At 43.2% G+C, this 19,956-nt stretch overlaps 1 protein-coding gene across 2 annotated transcripts; it reads left to right on the top strand.

Annotated features, from left to right (window-relative positions):
• Window positions 1-5,668: 5,668 nt before the first annotated feature.
• On the top strand, window positions 5,669-19,660 carry LOC126469598 (uncharacterized). Of its 2 annotated transcripts, none has more exons than XM_050096719.1 (2): window positions 5,669-5,808; window positions 17,324-19,660. In XM_050096719.1, the coding sequence occupies exon 2, from the start codon at window positions 17,339-17,341 to the stop codon at window positions 18,266-18,268; it is 930 nt and encodes a 309-aa protein (XP_049952676.1). In that variant the 5' UTR covers window positions 5,669-5,808; window positions 17,324-17,338; the 3' UTR covers window positions 18,269-19,660. The 2 variants fall into 2 exon arrangements, with proteins under 2 accessions (XP_049952676.1, XP_049952677.1); XM_050096720.1 differs by lacking the exon at window positions 5,669-5,808 and adding an exon at window positions 9,571-9,591.
• The last annotated feature ends 296 nt before the right edge of the window (window positions 19,661-19,956 follow it).

Genomic DNA, 19,956 nt, shown 5'->3' with positions numbered 1-19,956 from the left:
GAGCCTCCAGCGTCAGTCCTGTCAGTGAAGTCCTTTATGTGTGCCTACCGGTTATATGGCATCAGTACAATAAAACAAGTCGATGTGAAAACGTGACAGAGTGGTAGAAATCAGATCTCGAGTTTAGTCATGCTCATGAGCACTCAATGAATGAAGGCACACCATTTGTTTTGTATCAACACAACCTCTCTAACGCGTCCACAACAAATCATGTATGACTTCCAGCCATGTAATACGGCATAAGAAAAGTGGCAGTAAATACGAGGAGCGTCCAATAAGTAATGCAACACTTTTTTTCTTAAAGGAGCTTGCTTTCATTCCGGATTCGAATACATCATATTAGTTCCCACTCCTTTTGCTGCAAAACCCTATATTCCAAAATAATCTCCATTCAATGCGACAGCCTTACGCTGGTTTACTGGAAGGACTTTTATGCCCAAAAATTGTTGGCGTCGGGCTCAACGTCTTGCTGCATCAACAACCTCCTCACCATCCACGTGCTGCTTATCGTGAAGTGTATCCTTCATTAGGCCATACCGATAGAAGTCAGAAGGTGCGAGACCCGGGCTGTAATGGGATGTCCTCCTCTAGCATTACTTTTCCTCAACAATAATTGTCGATACCAGTATTCTTTTTCAAATTTTGGACAGGTCAGTATTATCTCAGCTGCTCTCCTGAAAACTTTCATGTAACTTTATACACAATATGTTATATTTCAAGCTAAAATTTACGGAAAGGAATTACTTTATTTTCGATGCTACAAACGAGAAGTTCTAGCTCTGAATGAACATTAAAATTATTTCTTTAGAAACATTTGAAATTATGAATTATTTGGCACACTTAAAATTTCTATTACTAATTACGTAATCTAGTACTGTTTACTATGTTTATTTCTGGATTAATCGAAATTAATAGAAATTCATTTATCAAGAGAAACTGTAAACTCTTTGGAATATGGTTATTACTGCAGAGTGAAATACTAGTAACCATGCCTTTGATGTGATCGGACGTATTTTTCTATTTTGGACGAACAACGTAATTTCGACTTTGTTAATGTAAAAATTCAAAAGACTGTATGTTTACTAAAACGTGACAAAATATATTAACGTAACAACAAAAATTCTGCAACAACAGTCTTCGAATTTATTTAGAGCAATTCAACCATGAGGACCTAAACTGTGAGAATGTGAGCTTCAAGAATGAGACCCTCTAGACAAGAAGAACTGGAGCCAACTCTACACGAAAAGCCAAGTAAACTTGAAAGAGTATTGTAATCCTCGCTTCTCTCAAATTTTTTATAAAAGACTTTGCTTATTGTGGACAATAGCTGGAATTATAGGAAGGAGAGGAGAGATTACAGGTGGATGAGGAAGAGTGGTCCAATGAAGTTTTGTGAGCTCTTCTCGGCTGCGTAGATTTGTGTGACTACTTGCGTTGTCGTGGAGAAGGAGAAGATCGTTTGCATTTTTGCGGCGACGAACACGCTGAAATCGTTTTTTCAGTTTCCACTGGGCAGAAAAATACACTTTAGAGTTGCCGTTGCACCGTGAGGGAGAGCATCAAACAGAATAACTCTTTAAGAGTCCCATAAGACCGTCGCCAATGTTTTACTGGCTGAAGGTAGTCCAGTTGAGTAGCGATGTGTTTGATTGTGACTCGTCGATCATCTCTAATGAGAGTGTCGGCACGTTCCAACATTGCAGGAGTCACAGCTGTGCGATGCCGGCCGTCACGCTTGAGGTCCGACACGTCTGTGCGATCTCGTTGCAATCTCGACACATTCCCCGCCCAACGAATCACCGTACGTTTGTTCACTACCACACATTCTGCAAACGCTTAGGAATAACTGCGAGGTTCTCTATAGCAGCTGAATCGAGAATATTCCACGACGTCCCACCACAAATTATGCGTTCTTTTTCGGTAAAAATTGGCTGAGAAAAATATTCGTTGCATTACTTACTGAATGACCCTCGAATCAAGACTGGAGGTGGTGTTATACAGTATTAGCCTGACGTCTTCTAGGTATTATTTTTTTTTTATTTTGTCCGTCATGCTTATTCCAGCAAATACTAGTGAAGTAAATGTTTGCGTCCGTGTCAGTAGCTTTATGTGCTGGCGCTGACCAAGGGGATTGCCACGTCATGTTTCTTGCGGGCGTGGGGGTAACCGCGCAAGTTGTCGCTCAGCTCCTTGTGCCCCGACAAACTGTCTGATTCGCTGTCGGGTAGGGACACAAGAATGTTCCTTTGAGAAAGCTGTGGAGTACTAGCATAAAGGCACCCATAACCATTTTCACACATCGCCTCGGAAAGTAGCCTAAAAAATCACTGTGCTCAAGGATCGGATCCTCCGAAGAGGACGTTTTTCAGGTACTGCTCAGCTGTGAGAACAGCCATCCAGTGCGTGCAGGAAGAAAAAAAGGAAGGAAGATTAGCTTTAACGTCCCGCTGAAATCAGGGTCATTAGAGACGGATCAAAAGCTCGGATTGTGTCAAGGATAGGGTAGGCAATCGGCCGTTCCCTTTCAAAGGAACCATCTCTGAATTTGCCTGGAGCTACTTACGGAAATCACGGAAAACCTAGATCTGGATGACCGGCCGCAGGTTTTAGCCGCCGTCCTCCATAATGCGACTCCAGTATGCTAACTACTGTACCACCTCGCTCGCTGTGTCCACAAACCACCTGTATGCCTCCGTACAGACAGTGTGAATCCATCGTGTAAGTTGTCCAGACCTACCCACTGTCGAGCCCAAGTTACCACAGGTCCTCATTAGTCCCCATCGAATCTATGGTTCTCGTACTACACTGAAGAGCCAAAGAAGCTGGTACACTAGCATAATATCGTATAGGGCCACCGCGAACACGCAGAAGTGCCACAACACGACGTGGCATGGACTCGACTAATGTCTGAAGTAGTGCTAGAGGGAACTGACACCATGAATCCTGCAGGGCTGCCCATAAATCCGTAAGAGTACGAGGGGTGGAGATCTCTTCTGAATAGCAAATTGTAAGGCATCCCAGACATGCTCAATAATGTTCATGTCTCGGGAGTTTAGTGGCCAGTGGAATAGTTTAAACTCACAAGAGTGTTCCTGGAGCCACTCTGTAGCAATTCTGGACGAGTAAGTTGTCGCAGTGTCCTGATGGAATTGCCCAAGTCCGTCGGAATGCACAATGGACATGAATGGATGCAGGTGATCAAACAGGATGCTTACGTACGTGTCACCTGTCAGAGTCGTATCTAGACGTATCAGAGCTCCCTTATCACGCCAACTGTACACGCTCCACGCCATTACGTCCGCAGCTCGTGGTCTAGTGGCTAGCGTTGTTACCTCTGGATCACGGGTCCCAGGTTCCATTCCCGGTCAGGTTGGGGATTTTCTCTGCCTGGTGACTGGGTGTTTGTGTTGCCCTCATCATTCCACCATCATTCATGAAAGTGGCGAGATTGGACTGTGTTCAGATTGAGAATGTGTACGGCCGCTGATGACAGCGCAGTTGAGCGCCCCACAAACCAAGCATCATCATCATCATCATCCACGCCATTACAGATCCCTGCTGACATGCAGGGTCCATTGATTCATGAGGTTGTCACTGTTTGCACGTTGTCCGGTCTTGAGGTCATACACAAAATCAGAGTGATAGTAATCGGTAATCGTCAACAAATCTCATTTCTTACTGAGAGGTAAACTGCCGAGAAGTGTGTAGATCAAAATGTTTTTCTAATTCTGACATTATGTCTCTGACGAATATTCTTTTACGTAATGTCAAGAGCATATAAATAATGAGAGAAAAAATGTTCTTTTAGTTAAAGCAATAGAGTTGTCTGGATAAAATTATTCGTTTCGATGCGTAATATATACAGATTTGTAGTTTGATAAAGCTGTTTGTTCCAGCACTACACAAGTAATGGTGTTACTGGTGTGTGTCATTAGCGAATGGAAAATAATGAGAGAAGAAGAACACTCAACTGACAAAATGGAACTCATTTACTTTGACATGTACAATCAGAAGGAATCCACGTACAGAGAAAAAAAGAAGTTTCGACGCATTTAAATAGATTTATTTATTAACTCAAATAATAAACAAATTAATGTATTTATTAGCAAAGTAAAAAAGCAGAGATTACCGGCGAATCCGTCTGAAGAGAGGACCACGGTCACTGACATTACATCACACTGTTGTTAATGGAATGTGCAGCTACCGAGATGCATCTCATACTCATTCATTGGTCTCACGTTATTATCTCTCTTCCAGCGGTAAAATTCCAACGAGACATAGCCCTACTTCTCACAGGTGTGAAACGATGGGTATGTCTGCAAGCGAGTTACATTTATTCCTGCCGGTCACTGTGGTCGAGCGGTTCTAGGCGCTTCAGTCCGGAACCGCGCGACTGCTACGGTCGCAGGTTCGAATCCTGCCTGGGGCATGGATGTGTGTGATGTCCTTAGGTTAGTTAGGTTTAAGTAGTTCTAAGTTCTAGGGGACTTTGAGCTCAGATGTTAGGACTCATAGTGCTCAGAGCCATTTGAACCATTATACATTTATTCCTAGGCACAAAGGCATGCATGCACGCATGTCCGAAGAATACAGGCACTGCTATTTAGTATTTATTCGTCAATATCAGGCTCTCGGCTATCAATAAATATGTCATTTCTGAACGGGAATATACTCAATCTACGAGTGCAGGTTGTGACGTACGGACGACGACACACGGAAGTCTGTGTCTGATTCTTGCACGGATAGCCGAAGTTGTTAAGGCGACCGCTGGCGTAAAGCGGGAAATGCGGGTTCGAGTCCGGTCCGGCACGAATTTTCATTGTCGTCATTCCAGTATACAGCCGATGGTGGTTCATATTCACATCTGGGAATACATTTTCTACAAAGAATTGTATTACCGCACTGCATGATAAAATATTTGGTTTGTAATTAGCCGCGTACTAAAAAAGTGCAACTCTATCATAAAGTTTTCGAGTATATTATGCAGTGGCTCCGGGTGTCGTGACTGACTGATCGCAGAACGTCATCAGCTAATCAGAATCTTGCACGTGACCATTCTGCGACACTTAGCGGGCTGCTTGCGAAGTTGAGAATTTAACACTATCTGCTGAGCCGGCCGTTGGTGGCCGAGCGGCTCTAGGCGCTTCAGTCTGGAACCGCGCGACCGCTACGGTCGCAGGTTCGAATCCTGCCTCGGGCATGGATGTGTGTGATGTCCTTAGGTTAGTTAGGTTTAAGTAGTTCTAAGTTCTAGGGGACTGATGACCTCAGATGTTAAGTCCCATAGTGCTCAGAGCCATTTGAACCAACTATCTACTGAGCACAGGAGGAGACCAATACAGTGCACGTGAATTGTGGATCGCTCGTTGAAACTGCAGTAATTTGTTGCAGTTTACATTTTCTCGTCATATCCCAGATTTCTCTATTTCTTTCCATTTCAAAATGCCCTTCTGGAAGTCGGTATTTTTTTTTTTTAAGTGCGTGTAACACATTTGTTATTCTTTATTAGCTCGAACTAAGCGTACCTTCCTCTAATGCCCTTGGATGGAAACACTGTAAGCTGCTGGAGACAGGCGGGCGAAGGCAGCGGCAGACATAATGCGAGATTGGCTAAGATAGGTTATCAGGCAGATAGCGGGCAGGTGACGGCCAGCGGGCAGTAGAAAGCGAGCGGGCGCGCAAGAAAGTCGTCGCAGCCGAGTGGAACATCGGCCGTCGCTTGCCCGCGCGGTGCCAACACTGTTCTCAGCTGTCTTCATGCGTTAGCACCGAAGCTGTCGAAGCCTTCCACAAGTGATTGCCTGTCGGGTGAGTGCGCTTTCTCTCTCTCTATGCACAGCATTTTGGCGCTGCTGCTGGATTTATAAAAATGACATCTCTACCCAATCCACACTCTTTGTTATCAAATCGAGCGGGTTTTGGTATGACTGGAAGCCAATAATTCAACTTAACTACGAGGAAAATGAATTTGCAATGTACAGAACTCCCTTTTGCTCACCTGAAACCGTAATTGGATGTGGTTCTCTTTCTGTGACCTTCGTTCGTTCTAATCTGCGTTATATAGTCACGATTATTCACTTCTCTCAGAAACAGCATATAACCTGGGCATTATTCACTTATCTCTTCATAATTTATTGCGGATGCTTCACCTTTACTTTTCAACTGTTATAAATGTATTATAATTTATTCCATAACGTACACATTTCTCAGGGGCAAAAATTTCCAGTCCCAGATCAAAATTATTATCACGTTTTATCAGTTGTAATAACCAGAGAAAATGAATTTAGAACATACGCGATGTAAATGAAAAAGTTGCTGATAAATGTAACTTCCTGATATTTAAATCCATTTTCCTAGGTACATATTGTGGTAACTGCGTAGAAGCAGAGCAGGAACTAATATTTTGCGCTGTTATGCACAGACCGAATTCAAGTACGCTTACTTTTTTCTCTATTTGGGTAGGACGTGAGTCATTTCATACGACCAAAAATTGATGTATTGTTTTCAAAATTTAAAATTTCCATTAGAATATATACCCCATGGAACATTTGACACCGGCCGCTGTGGCCGAGCGGCTCTACGTGTTACAGTCTGGAACCGCGCTGCTGCTACGGTCGCAGGTTCGAGTCCTGTCTCGGGCATGGATGTGTGTGACGTCGTTAGGTTCGTTAGGTTTAAGTAGCTCTAAGTCTAGGGGACTGATGACCTCAGATGTTAAGACCCATAGTGCTTAGAGCCATTTATTTTTGAATATTTGTCCCATGGAACTGAAAGCGGAAAACTATTTTTAAATGGGCTTAAGAGTACCTATGTTGCATATTCTACTTCACATATAAAAACCTTTCTAAGATTACGTATTCTAAACCTAATATACCACAAATTTTCACAAATTTGCACTTGTATGTGAGGTCTATGCGATATTCTCGCCCTCCAAAAGCAATTACCCAAAACCGTGAGTCAAATTACGCAGCAGAACCAAAATAAAGATCTTGATGGATGTTGTAACATACCCTATCTGATAAAGTGTCATGTTTAAAATTATATTCTTCCATAAAATGTTTGTATCCCTTCGTGCTACTTCAATTCTGTTTGAGGTTTTGATGACTTTTATTATTATGGTGTTAACTATAATTTGACATTCAATGTTATCATTTACAGTAGGAAATAATATGCAAACAATCGAAATCTAAGAGGTAATATTGTCACGTTTGGTCTTACTATCCAGTAATTTCTCCACTGTACATGTCCTTGCAAACACCAAAGCTTTCTGTATGAACCTTTAGAGTTCTGTTGCTATTTCCAGTTTCCTCGGAGCTTCAAACAGAGTGTGAGGTGTGACCACGCTGCTTGAAATTAATGTCGATATAGTATGATCACATTAACGCCCTATTATCTCTGTACAGGCTCTACAAATTCCGTATACTTATTGTACTTTCTACTAATACTGTGGTTCTTTTGCAGTGCACTTCAAATAGTTTTCTGTCAACATTAATTGACCTTGTACAGCCAGCAAGAAAGCCTCGATCACTGGAAATATGATTACGAAATTCAACCAGTAGTACGATCCTTCTGCGTCGCTCTTTTGTTGTTGATTTCATTATCATGTCGTCGACGTAACAGACTTGTTATCCACGCATTCATTTCCTTGCTATCGCTACAGACGTTTCGAGTTTCTGGCTGGCTGAGATACGCGGATATTAAATTATCTGTCTGATATTTCGCGTTGTGCAATGTTGCTGAAACTTATTATTTCTGTTATTATTTTAAGCTAACCAGGAAATTAGATTGTTTCGTGGCGTCGACCCTGAAGTCAAAAGAAACGAATTACTGGTTCACTTATGTAAGACGAGGAACTAAATCAGCTTGGTCTTGTTGAACGATCCATCCATCATCTGCCTGAAGGGATTTAGACAAATAATGGAAAATCCCGAAATAGGTGGAATGGGCAGAGACATGAAACCAAGCACTCTCAAACACAAGCCCAGCACTTCAAATGCTGTGCTTTTTTTTCTTATCACAATTTTTGACCTGCCGAGGTCAGTTTCATTAGTTATAGTATTATTTCGTTCGACAGAACATTACCTCGCTGAACAAGGATAGAAAAAGAAATATCGGTGGCCTCGCAGAAAGATGGCTTAGCGGGAAAATAATACGGAAAAGCACTCGTAAATTATGCTATGTTGGCTTACTGGATTCCAAGTCCTCTCTTGCTGAGAAGTTTCGTTATTTTACAACTGAGTCACTTTGTTCGGACACTTGCTACGCCAACAAAAAGCAGACTTCACATCCTGGGCAACTGTTTTGCACAACTGTAATCTCTTCGATGACCGAAGGTACTGCAGTAGTACGTCATTTATATCATTACGGATGGAAAGAAAAGTCAGAATTGTGGGTAACTTTGGTCTCAAACTCACTGTACCACTTTAGCAATCACATTTTAGTTGTGGAAAAACAAGATGAATTGCTTCCTACAGAACCTTGACCAAGATGCAAAAGATGCAAAACAGAATAATTTAACCAAAAAAGGCTCATTGGTCTCTGAGAGCTTCTAGGATGCGCAGGTTTTGCCTTTACAAGCACAAAGGGTTCTACGATATGATGTTGAGCATTTTGTTATCTACTTTACGTCAGCTGAATTTGCTTTGTACAAGACGCCTCGCAAAGTAAGCCGCGCGCACAGAGTACAGATAACGTGCGTTACTTTCCTTTAACGGATAAAGCTTCACAGCCATTACAAAGACAATAAAAGGTTTCATCAGACCACCATTATTCCTTTGAATGTCCCAGAAATTAGTTTTGATGGGTGCCTAGAAGAGTAAGATACTCGTGGCGTTGTATCCATTTGATGATTTTAATTAATTAATTCGGTTGTAACGTGCCGTGAGCGGTATTCTGTAAAATTATTTCTCCAAGAAACTGTCGTCAATGTCATATCGAGCTTAAAAGTTTCATCTTCAGTCTTCTATAAATCTCAATCTAAATCTGAGAATATCGTCGGCCAAGTAAGTTGCGCCGTGTAATATAAGTAAATATTTTCTAGATAGAGATATTAAAGTTACAGGTTCAGTGAAACAGGGTGTCAAATAACATTCTTAGATTAAATAACAGTCTCCCACAGTTCCCGAATTAATATATATATATGTTGCTAAGAAGTAACGCTTAGGGTAGTTTCACTTTGATTTACTGGCCCAAAGGTTTGGTAAACGGAGGAAGTTTGACTCTGTCCTGCGCCTGCAATTTTCTACTAATGCAGAAGCATATTAAGTAATAATCTCCCAGACTGGTGAACTACTAATCACATTCACACTAACAAAGTAACTAAGAGGCATTACAATGCCTCTAAACTCGACGTAGTTTGCTAGTTGTCTTTCACATTATCTTTAACAACAATTTCTGTCTGTTCCTCTGTCTGCTGCAGGTAGTCATTGCATGACCATTCGTAACCCAGGCCCATACAATGAAAATTGTGTGATACATATACAGACGTTTAGTCTATTTCTTCCCCTCGTATGATATGATAAAGTAAACAGTTTGTAAAATTTTTCAGAAAGGGCGCTGAGGCAGATCCAGCGAGTTGTTACTAAGGAAAGGGTAAGTCAAACTCAAGCAGGCGACAACCGGGAATGCAGACCTGTACGGCGATCGAACGAATACAAACTAAAAAAGATGCGTGTATCATTTCATCCTTACCAATACAGCTATGATATGAAAAGAAAAGCAGCATTCCCCATTAACCTCGTTGCACTGTTTATGTATCTGCTGTTTTTTTAAGATTCTGAAATTTATTCATCAACCCGGACGGATGTTTTAAATTAGGAAGCTCTGATGTGTTTCGTCTAGACAGGACCCTTCCTAAAAGATCAATGCACAGACCAGCTGGTGCTCTTCCTTCCAGTAAAGTGTCGTAATCCGTCTACAACTGAACAGCACTTCTCTAGTAAAATCAAGTTGTATTTTATCAGTTTGTGCTGGTGCTCTAATTTCTTCTTTCCGGAAACTTTTCATTTTGCCTTTAAGAACATGTATTCTCTATTGCAACCAAATGAAGACTATTTCAAAATTTTAACTCCTTCATTGCAAGGAGGATCTGCCCAGGCATAGAACTTTTCCTGCAATGCTTACGTTGTAATTGGTGAATTGTGCGAATTTTTTGTCACATTAACTACAATGCTTTCCTAAAATATTTAATAAGTTTTTCATTAACACAGCGTCGAAAGTTATTATTACATGTAATCTTTTTTACATAATCGTTTTTACACTATTGGTTCCATATGACCAGCTTATCATTTGTTTTTGATTTGCGACATTTAAACGAAATTTACAAATCGTATTATATCTCGGGAGGAAAAATTTCTATCACAAATTTTTCCATATGTTAACATTCTGTCTTCCGTTCGCCTACTCCTAACGAAGAAAACGGCTTTTGCTGCTATTCTTGTAGTTCTAGCATCTTTTTAGATCATTGAAACGAAAAAAAAAAACACATGCTAATCGAATGGGCCTTCATTTAAGTAATGCATCATTATCTCTATTCTATGTGGTTTGTGGCATCATGTATTTAGTAACGGAACTCTGTAGAGTACTGAAAATCTAAATTTGAAACGACTGCCCCAGCACCCGCCGAAAGTGATATAGCGCATCGACGAGAGACATGAATCTGGGTGGTAAACTACAGGGGGCGTTGAATAAATAATGCAACACATTTTTTTTCTGAAAGCAGGTTGCTTTAATTCAGAATTCCAACACCATATTATTCCTCACTCTTTTGGCTACAAAACCCTATTTTTAAACATAATCTCGATTCAATGCGACGGTCTTACGCCACCCAACTGTGAGGGCCTGTATGCCTGCTTGGTACCACTCTACTGGTCCACGTCGAAACCAATGTCCTATTGCATCAATAGCTTCGCCATCATCCACGTACTGCTTCACGTGGAGTGCATCCTTCACTGGGCCAAACTGCGTGGAGTCATGCGTTGTCGTGGAGAGGGAGACGCTCGTCTGCATTTTTGTGACGACGAACAGGCTGGAGTACAACACTGCGTGAGTCACAGCTGTGTGTTGCCGACCGGCACGCCTGAGATCGGACAGGTTTGTGCGACCTTGTTGCGATGACAGACGCCTCACCCAACGACTCACCGTGCTTTTGTAAACTGGCAGGTGGCAGACATTCTGTAAGCGCCTATGAATATCTGCGATGTTTTGGTTTTTCGCGAAAAGAAACGCGATAACAGCTCTCTGTTTGTAACACACCTCCATTACAGACGCCATTTTGAAGGCTACGTATAGCGCAGCCATCTGTCGGAACTTCATGAAACTATAGGGGCTGATGACCAACACAAATTCCGTACTTTTTCAACCGAAATTAGCCGAATAAAAAAATGTGTTGCGTCACTTATTGAACGCCCCTCATAAATACGCACTGTTAGTAGCTGCAAAGAAGTACTTCAAATACCTTTAATAATTTTACAGTAACTACGCACACAATGGCCACAAATCTGAAGAACAGATGACTTAAATTATTTTTACCTGTTTGATTTGCATACACCGGTATCGCCATCATCTGTTGGAAATTTATTAAACTTTATCATTTTGCGACTTCATACACATAGTGACTTAAATAATAAAATAATAATATGATGATGTCATGGTCTCCCTAAGTAGTGTGACAGCGTCATACAGAGTGTGCTTGGGCCCTAGAAAGGCATTATCTCATAATATCGACGTAAGTAACCACTGATAATCTGATAAACCTTGTAGCCTATCCACGGCTTCGTTCTCCTAGTTCAACATTTCCGATTCTTACGCATAATTAGCTAGCAGTTGAAACATCAAAACACAAAGAAGACAGTTTATACGAGGCGCATCCGAAAAGTAAGTACCCGATGTTATTTCCTTTAAAGTAGACGTATTTAGCAGGAATATTGATCATGCGCAACAGATCCATGACGTGACGTGCAGGCCGGACAGGTCCCACCTGGTGCCACTACCGAATGACGTCTGTTATTCGTTCTCCCTCCACCTTCGAGGTTCGATCAGTGATAAGGCACAAAAAGTAACGCCCATCGAGATTCATTGTCAGCACTATCAGATCTCCTGGCAGAACATCATAAGCAAACAGATGGTGCGTCGCTGGTGTAAGCTTTTCCTCAAAGATCGTGAAAGTATCCATGATGAAGAGCGCAGCGAGCGACTGTCCTTCATCAATGATCACCTTGTTGACCTGGTGCGGCAGCGCATCCTGGACAACCGTCGCTTCACGACTATGGAGCTCAGTAGCATTTTACGCAGATATCGCGATCCTTTGTTGCATGAAATTGTCACTAAGCACCTGCTGTTCAAGAAACTTTGTGCCAGGGGATGCCGAAAAATCTGACACCCCAGCACAAAATGAAGCGCTTTGGAGCAGCGCTGGCGTTTCTGCGGCGGTATCATGATGACGGCGACGAGTGCCTCGACAGGATCCTCAAGGGCGACGAGACACAAATTTCTCACTTGGCTCCGGAAATCAAGCAGCAGTCAATGCATTGGTGTCACAGTGGATCTCAGATCAAGACGAAACTCAGAGAGACTGTGTCGGTGTAAAAAGTAATGTGCACGGTGTTCTGGGATAGGAAGGGTAATCTGCTCATTGACTTCCTGCACAGGGTGAAACAGTGAAAGCTCACCGTTTTTGTGAAACGATGCGGAAACTGCAACGTGTCATTCAGAATAAGAGGTGTGGAATGCCTTCTGCAGTTGTGCTGCTCCATGACAATGCTCGTCCCCGTACAGCTTGGCGCACACCAACTGTCCAGCAAAAGTTCAGCTGGGAGCTGTTTGATCATCCAGCATACAGTCGTAATCTTGCTCCTCCGGCCAGCGTTTTGACAATGACGAAGAGATGAAGACGACTGTCATACGCAGGTTCCATTTACAGGCGGCAGACTTCTACAACACAGGAATACAAAAGTTGATCCCAGGTTATGACAAGAACCACTATTCTTTTAGTGACTATGTCGTAAAATAGCTGTACCTGTTGCCAGCAAAGTTTTTTATGTAACTATGTTGTCTTTATTTTAAAGAAATAGGGAAGCTAACTCTCTGGATACGTCTCGTACAAGGAAAGACTGAGTATTCACGTGACATACCTACAAGTTGAAGCGTGACAGCTGGCCGGGGTGGCCGAGCGGTTCTAGGCGCTACAGTCTGGAACCGCGCGACCGCTACGGTCGCACGTTCGAATCCAGCCTCGGGCATGGATGTGTGTGATGTCCTTAGGTTATTTAGGTTTAAGTAGTTCTAAGTTCTAGGGGACTGATGACCTTAGCAGTTAAGTCCCATAAGATTTCATAGACATTTGAACATTTTGCAACTGCAGTGCAAGTAACTGACAGGGCTTGGCTACTAGGTATCGCTTCCTGCACCCACAGTTTCCACCTAGCAGCCAAGCTCTTTCTGTTGCTTCCATTGCAGCTGCGTGCACAGGGTAGTAGTTTATCACAGTTTTATTATGTTTTGAAGGTGGCAGCCTCGGCTAAAAGCTTTTTGTGTGTTGTTTACTAATTTGAGAACACAGGCCCATCTTGTAGATCGAAACTCGTCATAAAATAAAGAAAAACAATTGGCATCAAAGACTGTTTTCAGCTCAAAATATCTGCATTACCATCTATCAAACTTCACTGGCATATCTAGTAGAGAAGATATCCATTAGCAGCTAAATCAGGAGGTGAGTGATCTCTCACAGATTTGTTTAGCCAGCTCGTCAAAGACACAGAAATAATCAACGAACTCTTTTGCAAGGCACTACAAGAAAGGAGTCGTGCAACGCAGAGAGGCAAATTCCGAGAGCCCACGTTCGAGTGCGAATCACAAACCATGTTGATTCGAATTAGAAGTTGGTTCAAATGGCTCTGAGCACTGTGGGACTTAAAATCTGAGGTCATCAGTCCCCTACAACTCAGAACTACTTAGACCTAAGTAACCTAAGAACATCACACACATCCATGTCCGAGGCAGGATCGAACCTGCGACCGTAACGGTCGCGCGATTCCAGACTGAGGCGCCTAGAACAGCTCGGCCACACACGCCGGCCAAATAGAAGTGAATGGGATTTAAATCTGTTTGGTCATCCCGACTCAGACGAAATTTACTGCTGCCGAATGTTTCCTTCGTTATCCTTTTGCAGCACTACTTATTAACCAGTAAAGCAATTTCCCTGGCTGGCACCTAAACGACGTTAAACTCTATCTCTCTCTTATCTAGATCTTATACTGTTTATTGTCACTGGTTGCCCTTCCCGTTGGCAAATCCCATTTAACCATAATAATAATGATAGTAATAATTATAATAACAACGAGTGTGAGATAAGTATCCTATGATAAAGAAAACACCACACCATAAAAAGGAGATATTTATGTCACATATTTTCGCCATTGTCATAAAAATGATAAATGTTTCAGTTCGTAACATCTTCATTATTGGCATAGAATCAGAATCTGGTGGAAGAGTTACTATCGGATTTATCCATCGATATCACACAAGCGACTTTCAGGCAAAATGTCTCACCTGTACGGGAATATGTATAATGGATTTACGAGTATAGATTGTAGATGCATGGTGGACGACATGTGAAAGGTTGTGTCTGGCCTTGAGTCGTGCATAGCCACTCGTGATAGGCGGCAAATCCTGGTTGGAGTCCCAGTCAGGCAGAAATTTTCAACGTTGTTATTCCATTCTACAGCTGATGGTTGTCCATATTCGCAATAGCAAGTAAATTTAATGTATAATACGAAAATACGTGAAATACATTGTATACTAGGTGGTTCATCTGCAAAGGAGTCCACATATAGGACGTTAGTGCACCCTGTTCTTGAGTAAGAGTGTTTGGAATCCGTAGCAGGTCTGATTAAGGGAATACAACGAAGTAATTCAGTGGTGAATCGATACATTTATTACCGGTAGGTTCGCGCAACTCGCAAATGTGACGGAGATGCTTTGGGAACTCAGATTGGAATCGCTGGAGGGAAGGTGAAATTCTTTTCGAGGAACACTAGTGAGAAAATTTACGGAACTGGCATTTGACGCTGATTTCAGAACGATTCTACTGCCAGAACCATACATTTCGCGTGAGGGCCACGAAAATAGGCTACGAGAAATTAGTGTTCATACTGAGGTACATAGTAATTTTTACCTAGCTGTACTTGTAAGTAGAACGGGAAAGGAAATGAGTAGTAGTGATACAGGGTACCCTCCGCCATGTGCCATACAGTGGTTTGCAGAGTACGTAGGTGCAGAATGTTAGGAGAACTTCTCCTGTGGTTCTCAAGAATACCTTCATGCTTTCTATGCACGGATTTAACAAGTGTTTTTGACTGAGTTTATGTGTTCACGCATACCCTCCAAAATCTACTTACAGATTTTGGGATCATTTCGTTATTTGTATGTATGCAGTAAGGAGGATTCGAATTTAGATGCATACCATGCATGCGATTGTCTGTATCAGATTCGACTCTGTTTATTCGGCTTTAACCTTATCATCTTCCGTATCGGTAAAATTACGATCAGCGAGTAACCTAATAAGTGATACTGATATGTTTTCTGGCTTCATTGTAGGCAGATTCTTCTTTATGTATTTCTTATTGTTGCATTATACACTACTGGCCATTAAAATTGCTACACCAAGAACTACTGCAGATGATAAACGGGTATTCATTGGACAAATACATTATACTAGAACTGACATGTGATTACATTTTCAAGCAATTAGGGTGCATAGATCCTGAGAAATCAGTACCCAGAACAACCACCTCTGGCCGTAATAACGGCTTGATACGCCTGGGCATTGAGTCAAACAGAGCTTGGATGGCGGTAGTACAGGCACAGCTGCCCATGCAGCTTCAACACGATACCACAGTTCATCAAGAATAGTGACTGGCGTATTGTGACGAGCCAGTTGCTCGGCCACCATTGACCAGGCGTTTTCAATTGGTGAGAGATCTGGAGGATGTGCTGGCCAGGGCAGCAGTCGAACATTTTCTGTATCCAGAAAGGTCCGTACAAGACCTGCAACATGCGGTCGTGCATTATCCTGCTGAAATGTAGGATTTCATAGGGATCGAATGAAGGCTAGAGCCACGGGTCGTAACACATTTGAAATGTAACGTCCACTGTTCAAAGTTCCGTCAATGCGAACAAGAGGTGACCGAGACGTGTAACAAATGGCACACCATCACGCCGGGTGATACGCCAGGATGGCGGAGACGAATACACGCTTCCAATGTGCGTCTACCGCGATGTCGCCAAAAACGGATGCGACCATCATGATGCTGTAAACGGAACCTGGATTCATCCGAAAAAATAACGTTTTGCCATTCGTGCACCCAGGTTCGTCGTTGAGTACACCATCGCAGGCGCTCCTGTCTGTGATGCAGCGTCAAGGGTAACAGCAGCCATGGTCTCCGAGGTGATTGTCCATGCTGCTGCATACGTCGTCGAACTGTTCGTGCAGATGGTTGTTGTCTTGCAAACGTCCCCATCTGTTGACTCAGGGATCGAGACGTGGCTGCACGACCCGTTACAACCATGCGGATAAGATGCCTGTCATCTCGACTGCTAGTGATACGAGGCCGTTGGGATCCAGCACGGCGTTCCGTATTACCCTCCTGAACCCACCGATTCCATATTCTGCTAACAGTCATTGGATTTCGACCAACGCGAGCAGCAATGTCACGATACGAGAAACCGCAATCGCGATAGGCTACAATCCGACCTTTATCAAAGTCGGAAACGTGATGGTACGCATTTCTCCTCCTTACACGAGGCTTCACAACAACGTTTCACCAGGCAACGCCGGTCAACTGCTGTTTGTGTATGAGAAATCGGTTGGAAACTTTCCTCGTGTCAGCACGTTGTAGGTGTCGCCACCGGCGCAAAACTTGTGTGAATGCTCTGAAAAGCTAATCATTTGCATATCACAGCATCTTCTTCCTGTCGGTTAAATTTCGCGTCTGTAGCACGTCTTCTTCCTGGTGTAGCAATTTTAATGGCCAGTGGTGTAGTTACAGATTTGGGGATCAGTTCGTTATTTGTATATCGAGGTATCGAATTTTGATGCTATGCGATTGTCTGTATCAGATTCGACGCTGTTTGTTCGGCTTTAACTTTATCATCTTCCGTATCGCTGAAGTTACGATCAGCGAGTAACGTAATAAGTGATACTGATCTGTTTCCTGGCTTCATTGTAGGCAGATTCTTCTTTATGTATTTCTTACTGTTGCAATATAGTAAATAAGGTGTTTCTTCCTTCAAGGATGTACTGAAACGTTTGTCGTGTTCGTTTCAGTGAGCGCGATACCGGATGCCAGAGAAGGGAAAGATGGCAGACGACGAGTACGGGTACGAGCACCGCGACCCGCGCCTGCTGCAGAGCATCGAGTCGAGCCAGACGCTGCCGCAGGACGACGAGGGCGACGCCAGCGCCAATGCCAACGCGGACAGCGGAAGCGTGCGCTCCGACGCGGATGCGGACGCCACAGATGGCCTCTCCGCTTCCGGGCAGCGGCTGTCGTTCAGTTCGAGCACGGGCTCCACCGGCGCCGGACCGGACGACGACGACAGGCGCAGCTCGTTCGGTTCCGACCTGGGTGCGGCGACGCAGAAGCAGCAGCAAGAGCGCAAGGCGCGCCCGACTCCGCCGGCGCCCGCTCTGCGCAGCCGCAAGAAGATGTCCGCCGCCGCCAGCGACGCCGACGACGCCACCGTCAAGGAGGAGGACTTGCCGCAGAAGTTCCAGGTCAAGTACCTGGGCTTCCGCGACGCCAGTGGGCTCTGGGGCATCAAGCACACGCGCAAGCCGGTGGACGCGCTCGTGGCGGCTGCCAAGTCGCTCAAACAGGGCACCGTGCTGCCCATAGTCAACGTCACCGTCTCTATCGACGGGCTCACCATCACCGCCGACAAGAAGCACGACGACGTCATCGGCTTCTTCCCGGTGGACACCATCTCGTACGGCGTGCAGGACTTGGTGTACACGCGCGTCTTCTCCATGATAGTGGTGCGCGAGGTGACCGACAGCAAGTCGCAGCACCCGTTCGAGTGCCACGCGTTCGTCTGCGACAGCCGGTTCGGCGCCCGCAAGATCACGTACGCCCTCGCGGCCGCCTTCCAGGCCTACAGCCGGAGCGCTAAAGGCCAAGGCAAAGTGCCGCAGAAGCGCTTCGCCATCGACCTGCGAGTGCCGGAGCAAATTGTCGAAGTCGATCAGGAGATGCCCGACTCCGAAGCGTAAGCTGCCTATTACTTTCTCGTGAGGCCACTACCGCATCAGCACCTCAGAAACAATCTCCGATGCTACTATCGTACTGTTGTCACTTCTATGGTGGTGGAAAAGTGTGTATGGCGGGCATTACTGTGGAACTTTCCCCACTCTCACCCGGTTCCCACAGTCTGCCAAATCTACCGTGTGATTCGTTTCTAGAGTATAGTTTTGAGAGAAGACTGAATTAAATCATTTACATGGACAGTCTTTTCTAACTGCTGTGCTTCAGTTATTGGAAACCCATCAAAACTGTAGTCTCAAATCGAACATACTCTCTGTTTTGCTGTACCCCCTCCCTATTTTCTTTTGTTTTACTTTACTTGAAGAAAGGTGATTACAAGTTAAATGTGCATCTTTCTTTGAAATTAGTAGCAGCACCAGAGGTTTCGGTCAGCCATTTCTACTCGTTAGATGCGAAACATGTAACTCAGTGCAATCAGTACACCGCAGAACTGGAAAAGCTTCATTTGCAAATATCAGTAAACTCTGGGCCGTAATGTTGGTGTTACGTAGTTTCACGTCTAAAATTCGTTTTTATGGTGACTCCATTATTAGTACAGCCAAGCAGTGCAGCGTCCATTGTAAAATTTGGTATGTCAACTACTTCAGAAATATACTCACATGAAAACAGACCCCCCCCCCCCAATAAATTTTAATACCTACACGACATTCATAATTTTAGCGCTAAATTAATGCCGTGCTTCCATACGAGATACATATTCTGTAACCTTTAAAAAATTCAACAAACTTCTTCAGATATTTTCAAATTTCTGCACTCAGTGATACATAGAATCATGTGATATGACACTGCCGTAATATGTTTGTGACAAGACTCGAACGAGAAAGATACAATATTACAGTTTGTTCAGATGCTCTGCTCTTGATAACGAGTGTTGTATACAGCTACTGTCGAAGGCACGACACACGTTATCAGAACATCGTGTCGCTGATATAGGGCTTTTACAACGGTCCCACAGTCTGTAACTTTACACGTGACTTTTACTGAGTGCACTTGAACTAAACAAATACATCTTGTTGTAGCAGTAATTTAGGTGTACGGAACGCGAAGATTTGAATTGTGAAATTGTTTAAAATTGTCGTGAGTAGGCTATTTTGCGTATCTTTTCATTACGAAGCAGATCATACTAATACAAATCAGCATGTATAAAGTTAGCTTCATAAAATATGTGTGTTCCTAAAATTTATGTACTTGCAAACAAAAACTTATTTAACATTATCGCTGCACCATGGACGTTCATTGAAGATGCTGACAAACTCTATAGTTTCATATTGTTCACTTTTCATTGAATGTATCCGTGAATTTCAAATAAAAAGTATATGAATGCATTGAAATAACGACATGTGATTGTGATGATGCATGATTTAGAAGGATAATTTTGATACAGAGTACATGATGTGGAAAGACGAATACGTGGTGGATCGGAGACAGAGATACGATAAAATAGAACCTTAAAAAGTTTTAAAGCTGATGTTAATAATTATTACTGTTTTTAAAACTTTTCTTAGGTGAATGTCTACAGCTGTTAAGTATTTTGAAAAAAGCATATTTGCGCCAACAGTTTTACAAATAGATATTTCTTATCTACCGGTTTGAGTTATAAAAACTATCTTCACAGGAAAGAAATAGTATGCATTGA

Source organism: Schistocerca serialis, chromosome 3 (genome assembly GCF_023864345.2).
Source record: "Schistocerca serialis cubense isolate TAMUIC-IGC-003099 chromosome 3, iqSchSeri2.2, whole genome shotgun sequence".
NCBI classification, from domain to species: Eukaryota; Metazoa; Arthropoda; class Insecta; order Orthoptera; family Acrididae; genus Schistocerca; species Schistocerca serialis.
This window is presented reverse-complemented; position numbering and strand designations above follow the sequence as displayed.

Coding starts and splice junctions, on each gene's coding strand:
- LOC126469598 (XM_050096719.1), top strand. CDS start 17,339: ATGCCAGAGAAGGGAAAGATGGCAGACGACGAGTACGGGTACGAGCAC.